At 47.9% G+C, this 17,017-nt stretch overlaps 6 protein-coding genes across 6 annotated transcripts; 3 read left to right on the top strand and 3 right to left on the bottom strand.

Annotated features, from left to right (window-relative positions):
• Positions 1-3,241: 3,241 nt before the first annotated feature.
• YALI1_F27175g (40S ribosomal protein uS17) lies at positions 3,242-3,932 on the top strand (the record flags this gene model as incomplete). The annotated part of the gene is made up of 2 exons (XM_505665.3): positions 3,242-3,283; positions 3,507-3,932. The coding sequence occupies 2 exons, from the start codon at positions 3,242-3,244 to the stop codon at positions 3,930-3,932; spliced, it is 468 nt and encodes a 155-aa protein (XP_505665.1).
• A 1,071-nt stretch (positions 3,933-5,003) lies between these two features.
• YALI1_F27141g (uncharacterized protein) lies at positions 5,004-6,905 on the bottom strand (the record flags this gene model as incomplete). The annotated part of the gene is made up of 1 exon (XM_505664.3): positions 5,004-6,905. One exon carries the CDS (start codon positions 6,903-6,905, stop codon positions 5,004-5,006), a length of 1,902 nt encoding a protein of 633 aa, XP_505664.2.
• Positions 6,906-7,783: 878 nt separating this feature from the next.
• On the top strand, positions 7,784-8,617 carry YALI1_F27132g (uncharacterized protein; the record flags this gene model as incomplete). The annotated part of the gene is made up of 1 exon (XM_505663.3): positions 7,784-8,617. One exon carries the CDS (start codon positions 7,784-7,786, stop codon positions 8,615-8,617), a length of 834 nt encoding a protein of 277 aa, XP_505663.1.
• Positions 8,618-8,847: 230 nt separating this feature from the next.
• On the bottom strand, positions 8,848-10,883 carry YALI1_F27101g (uncharacterized protein; the record flags this gene model as incomplete). Its single annotated transcript, XM_505662.2, has 3 exons — positions 8,848-10,290; positions 10,663-10,715; positions 10,796-10,883. The coding sequence occupies 3 exons, from the start codon at positions 10,881-10,883 to the stop codon at positions 8,848-8,850; spliced, it is 1,584 nt and encodes a 527-aa protein (XP_505662.1).
• A 255-nt stretch (positions 10,884-11,138) lies between these two features.
• Positions 11,139-12,338, top strand: YALI1_F27099g (uncharacterized protein; the record flags this gene model as incomplete). The annotated part of the gene is made up of 1 exon (XM_505661.3): positions 11,139-12,338. One exon carries the CDS (start codon positions 11,139-11,141, stop codon positions 12,336-12,338), a length of 1,200 nt encoding a protein of 399 aa, XP_505661.3.
• A 2,892-nt stretch (positions 12,339-15,230) lies between these two features.
• Positions 15,231-16,910, bottom strand: YALI1_F27041g (uncharacterized protein; the record flags this gene model as incomplete). The annotated part of the gene is made up of 1 exon (XM_505660.3): positions 15,231-16,910. The coding sequence occupies one exon, from the start codon at positions 16,908-16,910 to the stop codon at positions 15,231-15,233; it is 1,680 nt and encodes a 559-aa protein (XP_505660.2).
• Positions 16,911-17,017: the final 107 nt, after the last annotated feature.

The following is a 17,017-nucleotide window of genomic DNA, read 5'->3' as shown; positions in this document are numbered from 1 at the left end:
GATGATGGCAAGTCTAGCGGGGTGTAGTGGTGAGTGCCTTACTTGTAGAGGTGTGTGTGTATTTCCCAGGAGAGTGTTCAGGCATTAATCTCAGCTCAAACACACGCCATTGCTACTACCCACTTTTTATTGCTATCTCATCTATAGTCAGTATCTTACTTTGTCTTTCGAGACTCGCACTCGCACTACTACAAATAGTATCCTTAGCATATGACCTGACCGTGACAATGCAGCAGTGGGTGAAGAGCTGCACTGCGCAAGTGTATTCCTGTCTGCGCTGGCTGCCTGAGAGAAGTATGTATTTGTCATGTGAGAAATTTGAGCCTGATATGTTAACTACATGGACCATTACAGGCACGACCCGTCTCGCCTCAGGTGCTACCACAGCTCAAGAAACACACCACCCAAAGTTACAGTGACAAAGCTAAGCATGATTTGCAGAGGATGTGTTTGGGCTGTTGTCGGCGGAAAAGAGCTATTTTGGGGCCTCAATTGCGTCTTTCGGGGTCTTTGATCGCGTATCAAGACTTGGTTTCGTCTCAAACGCCCCACAGACACCCCCAAACATCGCCCTCCACTTCTCTCACCCTCCTTTCTAACTTCGTGGGGTGCGCCAAACTCTCAACTTTATCCATTCTAGGCCCGTAAGAAAAATAACCGGATCTCTCATTGGCAGAGTCTATTTGCGTCCAACGTTGTGCTACAAACGCGGGCAACTTCAGCCACGTGGAAAAGACAAGAGCGAGAGACATCAAGAAGGGCTACAATTAGTGCATATATATGGTGTTACCTCAGCGTAGGATGTTGTGCTGGCGTTGCTCTCTCGCTCTCTCTGTTGTGGTATTGTATCAATATATACACTCTGAAGACGATTCTTCCACACTGCAACCCTCAAATGTGCTTGTATAACGCACCGAAGCTGATACTTGCGCCGAGGGACGGTCTAGACTCCAGTTAGTAAGCCAAAAACTAGTGTCGGGAGACACTGATGAGTGATACAATAGACGGTCTACGCATGCATTAGTCCAGAGTCTGTGTTTCCAAGCAGTGGAAAAGACGAAGCAGATATGGGAGACGGGTTATTGGCTACCTACTTGGATGTCATTTTTTGGTTGTGTTGCGGCTATCATTCCAGTCTTTGGATCGATCGTGGTGAATCTTTGTCAAGTAGCTAAATTACACCACTACAGCATGAGTATGTACATACCATAATATGATTTCAAGAATAGTTTTCTCGGCTGTCCATGATCAGTTTTAATCCTGCAATAGAAGCCAGAACAGAAGCCGAAATCAAATTCTGTCACACAATTTGTCATCACCAGCGATTTTCAAAACGACAACCTCATTATATCCATGTCAAATACCCTCAAACCTGGAACATGACTCTCTCATTTAGAGTCTATAACCGACATGAAAAATAATCTATGTTGAGAAGATCGGAGTCCGTAAAAAACTTGTTTGAGGTCATTTTGAGAGAAAAAAGTGGACTTGTACTTGTACTATAGTACACTCCACTTATCTGAGATACTAATCAATGAGATTTTGTTTTTGTACTTATACTGGTAATGTTCTTTTCTGGACCATCTGAAGTAAGTGCCTGGCGCATGTTCAACTGAATAAAACGCACAAGTGCGGTCATTGCAGTACAATTGTACTCGTATTATGGCTTGGTTACAAATCCTCAATACATTCCTAGAAGATATATAGCTTATTGATCAAATGAATTCTTGCAATTTAATTAGAATGCACACAGACACTTCTCAAGACAGTATGTTTCGCAGACTGGACTGGAACGATGGACTCTATCGAAGACTATCTGAGATGAATGTGTATAATACTGAGAAAGAAAAAACTACTTATTATCGTTTGATTAGAGGAAAGGTACAGTATGTGTACAGTACCGAGTATTGTGCTGGTAATATAGTCTGCTTCTTTCATGTCCTGACCAACATCTCGCACCACATGAACTAAGCAGGTCCAGAAAGCATCTTCATGGAGTGAAATATGTCCTTCGTAGTCTATGGCATCACACAAGAGCTGCGTATGATGCTCAAAACATATTCAAGTTTCGTCAGGCTTCTCTGTGGGCTTCCTACTGAACCCACCGGACCCACTGGAGGCATTGGATAAGCGTATCTGCTCACTGGACTCAGCAGTCTCATCAACTGCAGGATCCCCCTTTAAAAGACCCCAGAAACCAAAGATAAGAAAAGGGAGACTGACACACATAAAAAGAGCAGGAAGTGTGTAGTCCGACTCTACCTCGGCCACTCCAACTCTTGCCGACGCCACTGAAGCCATCAATATGGCCGCCGTATGTGTTGATGTTGGTGCAGGAGTAATGTAGTCTGATGGTGGTGTTGGCGGTGTTGGCGGTACTTGTAGTGATATTGCTGTATCAGAGGATAACGAGCCCGCTGAATATGCCGGGGAAGTCGATATCGCCGTTCTGGAAGTCATGTTGGTTGTGTAACAACTCTACATCTACTTCACGTACTTGTACTCTACTTCGATTAGAGATATTTATCAATTGTGGCTTCATATCTGCACTTTTTCGTGTTATCTGCAAGTAGGTTCGACGTATCTACCTCTTGTAACAATTGATGGTCGAAGATGTAGGAGTAGCCACTACGAGCACTTGAAATGACTCATGCTTTCATAAGGACACTGTTGTCACAGTTTATTGCCACTTCATAATGGCGATTCGAAATAATATGACATGATCACGTGAACCCTCTTAGACATCGATCTACTGGAGCTAATTGGTGTATTTCGTACGATAGCTACTTGTATGAGCTCGTACCCTGACGTTCACTTTATCGACAGCAGGGAAATAACGATCATTGTGCACGTGATACATAGCACGCTTCATGCATCGTCTAGAATGCTGGTTGAAGTGGCGTAGCGTTAGTATAGCTCATTGTGGGCCGATGTAGCAAAGATTGCGTGTGTGGGTGTGGATATGGATGATATCTCTCCACTCCAGATACCCAACTATAATCCCAACTAACCATATCAACTACGACATCTCATTAGTCAACATCGAAGTCGTCTAGCCGAAACCTTAATATCGTCACACACTCCGACCAAATAAACTTCATATGCCGTTTGTGTCCCAATTTGGAATCGACAGTCACAAAGTCCCAGCTGCACGTGATGACGCAAAATTTTAGGCTCGCACACTCTAGTTTGAAAATCATCGTTTGCATTCTCCTCTCCCGAACAACGTACGACCAGCAAAATGTCCGAGCTTCACGTCCAGAACGAGCGAGCTTTCCAGAAGGTGAGTTAGGGAATTGTTGACAGGAGGAGCTGTTAATTGCTGAGCAACGAGTGCACTCGACAAGTCACAACAGGTGGTCATTTGGTATTGATTTGAGATCACGCGACAGACATCCAGGGCCGAGATACGGGAGGATATGACCATTTGCGACAAACAGCACGCACTCATAGTAGCATGACAGGCTGTACAGCTATCTATCATCACTCGAACACAACTAACTCAGCAACCTCACATCTTCCAGAACGCCAAGTCCAAGGTCAACCGAAAGACCAAGCGATGGTATAAGGAGGTCGGTCTCGGATTCAAGACCCCCTCTGCCGCCATCACCGGTGACTACATTGACAAGAAGTGCCCCTTTGTTGGTGACATTTCTATCCGAGGCAAGATCCTGACTGGTAAGGTTGTCTCCACCAAAATGCACAGAACCATCATCATCCGACGAGAGTACCTCCACTACATCCCCAAGTACAACCGATACGAGAAGCGACACAAGAACCTCGCTGCCCACGTCTCTCCCGCTTTCCGAGTCGAGAACGGCGATATGGTTACCGTTGGTCAGTGCCGACCTCTCTCCAAGACCGTTCGATTCAACGTTCTCCGAGTTCTGCCTGCCACCGGTAAGGCTAACAAGGCCTTCTCCAAGTTCTAAACTTGAAAAAATCTAGTAAGATATTGTATTAAAAATCGTCAAGCTTAATGAGATTTGTAATGAGTTACTGTAGCCATATGAGTACTGTAGAGATAAACTCACGTTCTGTCAAGAGTCGCTCTTTACACGGCTGAGAGGCTAAGATGCCTAACAAGAATGAGTAGGTGCTACGGGTATAAGAACAAGTACTCTCGTGCGAATGGTGCATATGGTACAAGAAAACCCGTCCTGATAAGCGTGGATTACGACTCGATTTATATTCTTTTGGTCTTCACGTGTCATGGTAAATTTGCCACTGCCTCCTCCTACGTAACGAAGCTTCAATAAGACTTCCCCTTGATTCTGAATATGAGACATCGCTTGCGGAGAACCCACCATCGATCTTACAGGTGCTGTAGGTACTTGTGTAGAACATTCTGTATCACGAAAAGTCGTGGAGTAGGAGTGAGGCGACTCAAAAGCCATCCAATCACTACATGTCAAGCTTGTGGAAAGCAACACACAATACCAAGTGCTGTATTCGTAGTTGTGCCAATCCAAGAGAAGCAGCTGATTCTGAGACCAGCTTCTGATGTATTATCCAATGGCTTTGATTATGGCAAACAGTTTTGCTCTTTCGAAATCACCTCGGTATTTGTCCTTCGGGCGAGCTGATACAAAAACGATATTGTGCTTACGATAGATACTTGATCTGCTACGAAACGAAAGACACACACATTAAAGAGTACAGGTGTACATACTGTAGTTGTACAAGTATCTGTTTTTACCCTGTGTTTCATTTCAGCAACAAGTTACACCACGATCTGATACACGCTGTCAGACTGCCACGATGGACGCACCTCTCACTCAAACATCTACAACACAACACAACCACACTACACTCTCGCCAGCTAAGTGTTTGTACATCTCTACTTATAGGGCTCCCGTTTGATCAATAATAATAATAATAAATAATAATAATAATAATAATAATAATAATAATAATAAATAATAATATAATAATAATACACCGAAGTCTCCTAATCTATTATACATTCGGCATGCCAGCCAATCTCCATCTTCTCCATCCCCCTAACTGATCTGCGCGTCGGCCAATTGGTGCCAGTTGAACGACGGCATCTCGTACTCCTTGCTATTATCTTTTTTGATACCGGTCGCTTCGTCGTGACCGTGTCCACCATGAGGTGGTTGGCCCGGTAACGGCTGGCCTGCCATTGGCTGACCTTGCAGGGGCTGTCCCTGCATCGAAGCCCCGGCCATCGTTGCTCCCGGCAGTTGTTGCGGTTGGCCTGGCAGCTGCGCCTGGCCCAAGTTCTCGCCGTCCGCAGCCCGTTTGGCCAGCAACTGGATGTTTTCCCTGAAACTTCGCGAGTCCCAGTCGGGCACATCCTTTTTGAGTCGCTCCAGAGCCTCCTGAAGATCACTGGCAGCCCATAGGTTTCGAGAGTCCATGGCAGCGATCGTTTGCCAGTCAATCTGCTCCTCGGAGGCGTAATCATTGACATCCAGATGCTTGAGGAACACCTGGTGGTCGGTAGTGGTCATTGTCAGAGCAGCATGATGGTTGGGACCCCGTTTGCTCAGCTTCTTCCATTTGTAACGACACTGAATTCGAGACCGAGTTCCGTTCATGCGTTCGGAAACAGCAGTCCAGTTGATGTTACCGCCAACTTCTCCCTGGGCACTCAGCATATCACGAACAATCTCGTAAAGTCTGTTTTCCTCAGAGGCAGTCCATTTATGAGAGGCTCGGTTGTTACCGCATTTGACGTAGTTTCGCCACCGATCTCGACAATCCTCAGGCATTCGGTTGAGAACCTGTCCAATGTCCTTCCAGCAAGGTCCAATTTCACCCACCAGGTCTCCCAGCCGCTTATCCTGGTCAGGAGTCCATTTTGCCCGCGTCTCGTACACGTGATATGCTCGTCGAACGTGTTTATATACAGAAGCACGTGTTCGATGGGGTAACACACCGGCCATGGAGTCCCAGAAATGGTCCTTTTTGCGCTCGTTGGACCACACTCGCTGGCAAAGCATTTCTCGATCCCACACATGGGATTGGCAGTAGCCCTCAATATACTCTTCGAGCTTCTCGATCTCCTCGGGAGTAAATGCTCCTCCAGACTCCGAACCGTCACCTGTCCAATTAGGGCGTTTCGAGGCTGCAACCTTGGGAGCGTTGCTGGTGTTTCGCATCGCGACCATAGACTCGGGAGGCATGATGTAGTCGCGTGACGTGACAGGGTGGTCGTGGGGGTGACCTGGAACTCCTGCTGTTCGTCGGAAATCGTCCATCAGGAGCAGATTGTCTCCTCCCTTGACGGCCTCTCCGAGTCCCTCGAGCACAGGATCCACGTTCAGGTCCTGTTTGGGGTTGAGCGACGTCTTTTGACGTTTTCGTTTCCGTCCGTGAGCCTGTGCGTCTGATTCTGTACCTGCGCCAGGCTGGGGAGCGCCTCCAGATCCAATCTCGACAGCGGCAGCAGCCACCATCTCGTTGAACTCGTCCTTGCTGAACTCCTTGTTGAACTCCTTGCTGAATTCCTTGTTGAATTTTTCCTGGAAGTCTCCCTCGCCGGCAGCAGTGGCAGCTGCGACGGCAAACTGCTCCGAAAACAGGTTCTGGTTCCATGGCGTGTCAGAATTGTCGTTGAGAAATTCCCCATAATGAGCAATGTCTTCGTACTGCTGCTGCTGCTGTTGCTGCTGCTGTTGTTGCTGGCCTGCAGGAGCTCCTCCGTTGTTACCGACACCAACACCGGGCTTCTCCTTTTCGCGTTTCTCCTCGTCCTGAGTGAATCGCACCAGATGCATCAGAGCGCCCTCGACGGTCTCCTCGCCCACGTCGTCCTTGGTATTGTTGCCATCGCTCGTCTTTTTGTCATCCTTGACATTGCGAGGATCCTTGCCTTCGTCTTGGAGATCCAGCAGCGCCTGTGCGCCTTCCTGCGCGGGCTTACCCTCCTTGGGCATCTTGTGTGTAGGTGGCTGTGTGGATGTGAGTGTCACGTTGTGGTCTGGCGGCGTCTGGCGTTGTATCACGTGGTGCTCGTCGCGTACACTGTTTTGCGTTTTCCTGTATCTGTCCAAAAACCGCGTTTCGCGAAACGAGACCGGGTAATATCGACCTTGGGCAGATGGGAAGGAGTGTTGTAGATGAAAACTTTTCCGGGTAACTCCCCTCAAAACCTTGTTGTTGGGAGTGTCTGGGGGTGCTCTTGTGTGTAGCCTCCGTTGGTCTATGCCTATACGCGATGTTGTATGGCTTTACGTGTACTGTATCTCTGTGTGCGGTGGGCTTGAAAAGCAGACAGTGGTATAGGAAGATGAGAGTGTCAGACACTATCCAGCTACCATTATATCTCCCGTGGCTCACGTGGACAGCAGGTTTGCTACATCTTGGCTGCTTCCATACTCTATTTTACCGTGATATGTTGTACGCCACAATCAAACAAAGTTGGAGGCGGTCGATGTCAGGACGAGGGAACTCATGACTGGTGGCGAAGATTGGTGTGTGTATAGTGCTCGCTGTGTCGCGTTGTTCGTGTGGTGCGTGTGCGAGTACTCGTAGTTGTAGTCGTATTTGCTCGGATAGGCCGTGATTCCATGAAACATTCTGTCTGTGGCAACGATTGCCGTGTCCTCCATCATCTGCTATATGACCTCAACTTGGCCATCATAACATGCCGAACCTTCCTACCATACCAATGTTGTCACAAGTAAAGCCAACTAAAGTTAGTTGACAGGAGCTCAACTAGTTTACCCCTAGCAACCCCTAACCCATACAGCTCACATGCAGGTCTCGAATATTTTCGAAAGATGACAAAAAAATCCAGACCACCAGCGACAAGATGAAACTCACGCAAAAGCCAGCCATTAAGGCACTGTTCAAGTCCGCCAAACAGGAGCTAACCGAGGACCCCAACCAGCGAATTCCCGTCCACCTCACCGTCACCACAACATCCAAAACCAATGTCAGAGTTCCCGGGCAGCGAGGTATGAACAACATTTCAGTCCCCTATGTCATTCCTCTGCACCACAAGATCCACAAGTCGATATCCCAGGCGAAAATACTGCTCATAGTGCCACACCCTACCGCCAAATATGCAGAGATCTTCCAGGCTGACGAAGCTAGCACCAAAGACACATTTGCTGATATCATTTCGGTCAAGAAGTTTCGACCTAAATTGCGAAAGGACCCCTTGTCTGTCGGAAAGGACTTCGATCTGATTGTCGCCGACTCCCGAATCCACGAGGAGGTCGTGGAGTGTTATGATAGACTGTCCAAGAAGATTTCTCTGAGACATCTGACTAAGCCGTTCCCCATCAGATTCATCCAACCTGGAAAAGAAGACGATGCAAGAGACGCAAACATGTTTGCCGATCCGGACTACGTCAAGGCACAGGTGCGAGGTTTGCTTCGATCCACGTCGGTGACTCTCCCCAGATCAATGGCATGCGAGCAGGGCGCTGTTAATCTGACTGCCCTCGTCGGATACCTGCCAGACAATACCGCCAAGGAGATCGAGGAGAACTCGCATCGAGTGGCAAACAACATCGTCGACAACCTCGTGGACGGGGGAGCTCGATCAACCAAAACTATTTACATCAAGAGCCCTAAGACAGTTGGTCTACCAATCTGGAGACTGGAAAAGGAGGGCCAGACACTGGAGGAGGAGGAATAAACAGCATATATCCAATAGCATTATATAATAAGAACACACCACTACAGTACAAACTGTACTTGCACCGTTAGTGGCTGTACCAATACACACTAAATACGATACTACTTGTGTCTACGGACTACAAGGACATGTTGCTCGTAGCTAACTACAGTAGTACCTACGCGAACCAATTTCTCCGGTCGTAGTCCTCTCTCATAACAATCATACCATACTCTAAATACCCTCTATATTTATCTGGAAAAGGCGATATCGTCAATTCTGAGCAGACCCTTGGCACACTCGGCGGCCAGAGTGATGGCCGAGGTGGTAACCAATGCGGGCTGAATGACATGCTCCTCCACCATAATGGACGTTCCTCGTCTCACCGAAATGCCGGCGTTGACCTCGCCCTTTTCGTGTCGAACTCGCAGCTCGGTCACAACGTTGACCGGGTTGAGACCGGCATTCTCGGCCAGGGTGGTGGGGATCACCAGCATGGCGTTAGAAAACTCTTCGTAGCAAATGGCAGAAGCACCGTCCATGGCTCGAGACTCCTTGCCAATAACCTGTGCAACCTGGACCTCACAGGCTCCTCCACCAGGAACAAGGGCAGGGACTCGGAACAGCGATCTAAGGACACACAGAGCATCGTGCAGAGATCGCTCAGTCTCGTCAATGACCAGGTCATTTGCTCCTCGAACGAGAATGGAGACGGTGTTCGATCCCTCTCGAGAGGAGAATCGGACGGTCTTGGAGCCGGAAGACTCAACCTCCTCGACCAGATCACAAGAGCCAAGCTTGTCCTCAGTGAAGGCCTCAATGTCGGCCACGGGTTTGGCACCAGTAGATCGGGAGATGAACTCAATGTCGTCTCGCTCAATGTCCTTGATCACCATGATGTTGAGCTTTGCCAAAAAGTGCAGAGCAAGCTCGGAAACAGCGTCTCGAAGGATAGACTTCTGAATGAGCAGCACGTTGCACTTGGACTTCTTGATGGCCTTGGCCAGGCCAAGAATGTACTGTCGCTCCTCTTTGAGAATCTTGTCCATCTGTCGGTAGTCGTTGACGACAATGTGGTTCTCCATGTCGGGCTTGGGGGCCGAGAGCTGAAACTGGATGAGTCCAATCTTGGCCTTCTCCATGCGCGAGGGGCCTCCAGCGTTCTTGACTGCGTAGTTGTTGAGCACCAGGCCGTTGGCCAGAGTGGTGTCCTCAATGGTGCCACCGAGAGACTTGATGATTCGAATGTCGTTGAGATCCAGAGTCAGGCCACCCTCGGGGGTCTTCTTAGCAGCCTGAAGAGCAGCGTCCACCAGCATGGGGGCCAGGGTGGACGAAAACTGAGAGACAATCTTAGAGTTGAGCGAGGTGGAGGCGGCTCGAATCAGAGTCTCTCGGTCACTCAGATCGATGGGCTTGGACATGTCCATGACCACCTCGGCAGCTCGCTGGGCTGCCTTCTGGAAGTTCTCAGCGATGATAGAGGGATGGATGCCCTTCTTGAGCAGCTTGTCGGCAGCACCGAGAAGAGATCCGGCCAGAATAACAACCGATGTGGTACCATCACCAGCGACAGAGTCCTGGGAGGCAGAGAGATCGACCAGCATCTTGGCTGCGGGATGCATGACGGCCATGTGCTGGAGAATTGTGTTACCATCGTTGGAGATGATCACCTGTCCTCGTGCAGTTTGGATCTGTGTTAGTCGGCTGAATAGGTCGTGTGCTATCCGAACGATATTCTCATCACTTTTTAGCTATTGCGATTGTATCAATATCGAGGCGTACGAGACATTCACTTAGCCATGGAACGTGGTCTCAGGCGGACATATTGGAACGCGTGAAGACACACGTAGCAGGGGCAATTCAACAATTGTATGACAACGACAAACGTGTCATCATTGGACGCCAAAATCAACGCCCCCCCCCACAACCCCCTATCATCATAATATGCCTGCATAAAGCCACTCCTTCCATCTGATTCCACATGCCATATCGGACCCTTAGGTCGCACAGAATCGCCACAATCGAACCAAAACTTCAATAGCTCCACTCCTCCAAGTACTCACCATCTTATCCATACCCTTGGGACCAAGGGAAGTTCTGATAGCATCAGCCACGGCTATGTGTTAGTATGACGACAAAAATTCGGGTTTGCACGGTCAAACCGCCTCCAAAATCATCCAATCCAAAGATACTCACCTCGAGCAGCAAGAATGTTGCTCTTTCGAACCTCAAGGGGCTTTTCCTTGTTCTTAAATCCGGACTTTGTGCCTGTAGGAACGCTCATTGTGTTGGATATACAGGTGTAGTAGTGATTTTTGGGTGATTAGCTTTTGGCAATGGGATTTTCTTGATCGGTAGGGTAACAGTAGTTGAGGCGTGTCTGGGGGCGGCGGAGAAGGGCAAATTGGAAAACAGAGATAATATAGCTGGTATTACGGGTGATTTGAAATCGCAAGACTCATAATATATGTCAAAATCCCACATGGAACATTCTGGAACAAGACGTGTAGGTAGTGGCGACTCACGTGGTTAGCCTTGCATGGTTGCCAGGTCTGCCTGCATGATGAAGGATAATTTGAGATATCGATCTGTGGAGATAGTGTACACGATATACATCAGCAACATGATCATCAACGATAAAAAGGACCAGGAAACCAAGGTTGACGATACCACGACTCTGACTCTCACACGCGAGCATCTTCTCAACTGCCAGTTCTCGGCCTGGTACAAGCTATATAAGTCCATCACACCGAAGACCCGGATCATCAAGCCTCTTCCCGAGGATTTCGTCAATTATCTGAGTGAGGACGGTGTTATTCTTCCTGATGAAGAAAAAACCAGCTACGGATCGGACAGCGGCGTTTTCGAGGAGTATTCTGACGACGAAGACGAGCTTGATTCATACGTTTCCAAGCTGGACGATTTCCACCCCAAGGTCCAAGCTGTGATTGATGAGTTTGGAGCTGTAGCACCCAAGCTCAACTGGTCGAGTCCTCAAGACGCGATTTGGATCTCTCCCTCTAACTCGACCAGATGTGTTACAGTCAACGATGTGTATCTGCTTCTCAAGAGCAGTGACTACATTGCGCACGATCTGACCATGCTGGACAAACTTGGAGGCATTCCTAAGGACTTTTCGTTTGAGCTGGTTCTCAGAAAGTGGATCAACATCAACCCTGCATTGGAATTCCGGTGCTTCGTCAAGGATAGAGAACTCATCGCTGTGACTCAGAGAGACCAAAACTACTACGAGTTCCTGATCAAGCTCAAGGAGCGGTTTCTGGGCGAAATCGAGCTCTTTTTCTACGAACACATCAAGGACACTTTCCCCGACTCTAGCTTTGTATTTGATGTCTACATTCCTGAGCCTTACGACAAGGTGTGGCTGATGGACTTCAATGTGTTTTATCCCACCACAGACTCTCTGATTGAATGGTCGACATTGGTCAATCTGGATGCCACTTCTCCTTCTTTCGATCTCGATCTGCTTTTGATTGATAAGGAACTTCGTAATGCTTCTTTTGCTTGTCAGCGGCATTCGCAGAACAAGGTGCCGATGGACATTGTTAACGCCAGCATGGACACCGAGGCCATGGTTGAAATGCTGCGAAGTCAGCAGCGGGAGATGGATCGGTTGGATGGTGACCAAGGCGGGGAGGCCAGTGCTACCGGTGACACAACTGGGGATAGTGTTGCTAACGAGACAACCACGGCAAACACTACCTCTCAAGACAGCTAAGCGAACCAAACTGTATGTACATATATTTATAGATTTCATTGATATTCAACTATCGACACATTATTGCTTCTGCATGTGATGAGGTCTATAAGTACCAGTCCTCATTGAATTCGGGTTTACTTACGTCCGATCGTCAAACCTCTCAACTCAGGCCGTAACCATGACAACCATGAACAGACACCAGATTGGGTTAAGCAGAGGTGCATTAGAGATGTGGAATGGTTTAATGCACTTGTACTTGTACAGTATACAGTTAGAATGACATAAGACAGTGAAAAAAAAACGGGGATTGACGAGTACGCGATGAGGGGAGATGATAAAAAATATGTTCGCAATAACTCTGAGTTTTATATCTGCCACATAAGTTGTTCAATGGGTTGCGGTGACACGGTTGTTGAATGTACGGTGTACTACTTGTAGCTACCGGTACTCGTATCGACCGTACTTCCTGACACACTAATGTTCAAGCACAACTCATACACCCTCTGAAACAGTGCCTCCAAGCTGTAGATACTGTAGAAATAAAAGAAACTGCTACTCGTACTACTTGTACCGGTATTTTTACTTGTATACATCTACTAAATGCATTTAGTTCTATGCGTCTACCTCATCTGCGCACCTGAAATAGCTCTCCCCAGCACCTCTTTCACGTCTTCACAGCTCCACTCCCACGACTCCGCCACGATACAAAGTTCAAACTCTGGAGTGGGAGGAGATTCAGTTGCAGGAGGTGCAGTCAAGTATCGTACAAGTATGGATTTTTTTGATTTTTTTTGAGTTAATATTTCTAAGCGAAGCCCGAAACTGAGACATGAACATCCCACGGACAAGTGATAGACAGTTGTGAGATGTGCGATGGGATTATGAGAATAAAACTGTGGAAGGAGATCTCAATTTGAAACGTGACTAAATAATAACGGTTGATTTGCATACTGTATCAGTTTAATGTCCTCATACACCCATCCCTGCACCCTGGTACATTCCACGCGATCCACTGGGCCTACAGTAAGTTAAACACGGAGATCTGTGCGTGGTACTTCGGCTGTGCTTTATGTATACATCGCACGCGACGGAAAGCTGTGGTATGTACGGCTGAATAGGGGCTTGCGGGCGCGTGTGGATTGTGGTGGTGACCTTAGTGTGTTACCAGTGCAATACAGTACTTACCCCTTGCACTTGCTGTGGGCTGTACACGATCTTGGCATGGCATAACCCCTTGAATGATCTACACCATACAGTAATCACACGAAGAAAGCGCAAATAGTTAGAACTGCTCGAGGATGATCCATGGATAGTTGTGGACACTCAGGTGACTTAATAATCAGATGCACAAACGCACTAATATCGTTTGACGTCGGTGTGACGTTTGATGCAATGTGTGGAATACAATGTTTTTCAACTGACAACGTCATTCCACAAGTAGATACATACACTGCGCCTCTATTACGACAGCTACAATTTCCCTACACATACTGGTACTCTGTTCATAATCTCTTTGTCTATGTGGTTGGATGACTGTCGAGAAAAAGCAGTCAAGCGGTTAGTATGGGTCGTCGAGGCCTACATGAGCAGCTCGACAGGAACGTCAAACTCCTGCTGAGGTTGATCATCGTCGGCCTTTCGCCTCAGGGCAATGATAAGAGGTGTAACAAAGAGAATGGCCCGCTCGATGAAAAGGAAAACAGAAATGTCCATGCCCAGCATGTTGGCCATATCCGTCTCCATGTAGGACGGCAGAATGTCTCGTTGGAAGGACCGAATGTCTCTGGTGAAAAGAGCAGCAGACAGAATGAAGAAGAGCAGGATACCAGCCAGTTCCAGCTTGTTCTCTTGTGCTTTGGCCATGTTGTAGTGTTTTGTGTGAAGGAAAAGCGATGAGTAGAAGTATTGCAAACAAGTAATGGTGAAAAGAACAACTGCGACGCTATCTTTCACACTCGACGATTTAATAGGGTCTATTATGTTTTTGCACTAAAATATACCTTTACTAACTCTATCGTCTCCAGATGCCGCGCTGCATAATCGTATGTACGGGGTGTAAACAATGAGGGATATAATGGGGAGTGTAGGGATGAGATATAAAAGGGGTCCCAAGGGATATGCGAGAGATATCAAATGATTATCAGTAAAAAAGTTTCTCAGATTAACCCCAATATCACCCAGTATATCGTTCCCCTATTTCACTTCACTTTTCACTTTTCACTTTCACTTTTTACTTTTTACTTTTCTCTTCCACACTTTTTCTGCCGGCGCATTTTGACTCTCGGTTTGTCTTTCTTTTTTTTTAGCATTGTCTGAAATTCATCCAAGCCACCGCAGATAAACGTGAGACATGGGGTGCTGATATCACGATGTGGAGTATGCAAATACGAGTCTAGGGCTGTCATTTGTACCAATACAAAGTATGCGTTTGCGTTCATTTGAAGAATCACGGTTGTGCAGGCAGCCTATACCATACGAGTGTGTCTCTTTAGCGGTCATGCGGTCCAAATAAAGGGTGTTTGGCCGTTTGAGAGAGGGCTGGTAGGAACCAACTGTCCATGCTCACCTCATGCTGAAAGATCCAAATTGTATCAAGAGCCTTTATGTTCATTTATTGCAGTATACAGCTACTCCAAAAAACTATAGACACTTATCTTACTCTCAGGAAGCTCAGTACCGTACAGTACCGGGAAGTACTCGTACTTGTAGTCTCGCTAGCGTAACTATCATGAGCATATATCAGAATAACTACTGAGACGCCCATTTGATTTCTAATCTGTTTCAGACGGTCAGAGACAGAATTACCAGACTATTGTACAAGCGCCGGTACAGTTAGTATACGCCATGACCAGCCAAAACTTTTACAACCTCAGTTCAAATCCAAAACCTCTATTACAACATGCATCTATATTACTCCCGGAACTTGGTAGATCGAGCCAGGTTCTTCTTGATACCGGTCTTCTCACCAGCGTAGGCACCAGTAGGCTGCTTGTAGACGGCCCGGGTACTGGCAAGCTTCTTCTTGGCCTTCTCGTACTTGATTCGCTTCTTGACTCGCGAGTTTCGATTCTCCTTCTTTCGGTGTGGCGTGAGACCCTTGTTTTTGAGAATCTGGTAATTGATGGCTCGCTTTCCGTTGTCGTCCAGCTTTTCCACGTCAATCTTGCCCTTCTTGGCGTCGAGGTAGACCTCATGCATGGCTTCTCGCTCCGCCTTTCGCTGCTGCTTCTTGGCCTTGAGGGCAGCAACAAACTCATCCACATCTTCGTCATCATCTCCACCAGCGCTCTTCTTGGAGGGCATTTCCTGGTAGTCATCAGCAGATCCTCCCTCGTCTCCAGAGTCGTAGAGATCATGCTCTCCCGAGTCCTTGATGTGGGCGGCCTGTTTTTCCTTGAGCTGCTGCTGTCGCTCGTACCATCGGTCCTGGTACGGTAGGTCAGCGTCTCCCTCAATCTCCTCCTGTTCTCGTCCTCGAGCCTGCTTGTCGATCTTGGCGGTATAGAACCGTAGATCTCGCTTTCGTCGGTCCTTGTCAGCCTGATCAACGTCATTAATAGCATGCTCACCATAGTCGGGCACAGCAGAGATCTTGGACTTGGACTTCTTGGCCTTGAAAGAGGTGGGCAGAGCAAGCTCGTCGTCAGAGTCAACTTCTTCCTCCACTTCTTCCACATCCTCGAAATCATCTTCAGGTCGTCGTCGGAATCGAGACAGATCGAGATCGTCAGAGACGTCACTCTCGGCGGCAGAAGCATCCATCAGCTCAGCACCCTCAGAGACCATCTCCTCATCAGAAGCCATCTCATCAACCTCCTCCTCGGGCAGACCAATCTCCTGGGCCATTCGCCACATTTCCCGGGCTTTTAGAATGGCTTCCATGATGATGTGATCTTTCATATTGGCTTTTCCGTTCTTGACGGAGTCCATGAACAGCGCAAAGTAGGCGTTCAGCACTCCAATGTAAGTTCGAAGAGCCGTCTTTTTGATCTCCACGATTTCAGGCTCATCATCCTCATCCTCCTCAGCCTTGTTCAGCGCAGCCATCTCCTCAGTCACTTTGGCAAGCTCAGCGTTCATGAGAACCAGCTCGGGGTTGAGTCGAACAAGCTGATCATACTGCTCCTTAGAAGACATGGACTCGATAGGCTTGACAGGAATGCTCTCTCGAACACCCTTGCCGGCTGTAGCAAGATCTGCATCCTCCTCGTCCTCATCATCACTGTCGTCGGCGGCCCACTCTCCAAGGAAATCACTCTCCTTCATCTGCTTGGCCTGCTTCTTCTGAAGCTTGAGAGCCTCCTCAGCTTCCAGCTTTCGATCCTCCTCGTCCTCGATCTCATCGGCACCGTAAAGCTCTCCCTTGCCCCAGGCCTCCTGGGCCTCTCCGTCGTCTTCTTCCTCTCGGTCGAGAATCTCATCATCGTCGTCTTCCTCATCCTCAGAGTCGCTGGGCTTGAATCCCATAACCTCCTCGTCACTCATCTCCATGTGGTCATAGTGACGACGTCTGTCTCCACGCATACTCTGCTCCAAAAGGAGCTTTTCCTGTTGCTGGTCAAAAGCATCCACGTCCGAGATGTCTGACATTTTTTGTGTGCGATGTGTATCGTAACTGAGGGCCAGAAATAATTTCAGCCTGCATGCAGATAAAATTATTTAAGCTCGGTCATGTGATGCATGTTGGAGCAGAGGAA

The sequence above is a fragment of the Yarrowia lipolytica genome, chromosome 1F (assembly GCF_001761485.1).
Source record: "Yarrowia lipolytica chromosome 1F, complete sequence".
NCBI classification, from domain to species: domain Eukaryota; kingdom Fungi; phylum Ascomycota; class Dipodascomycetes; order Dipodascales; genus Yarrowia; species Yarrowia lipolytica.
Note: the sequence above shows the minus strand (reverse complement) of the source record. Positions and strands in the feature narration are given on the sequence as shown.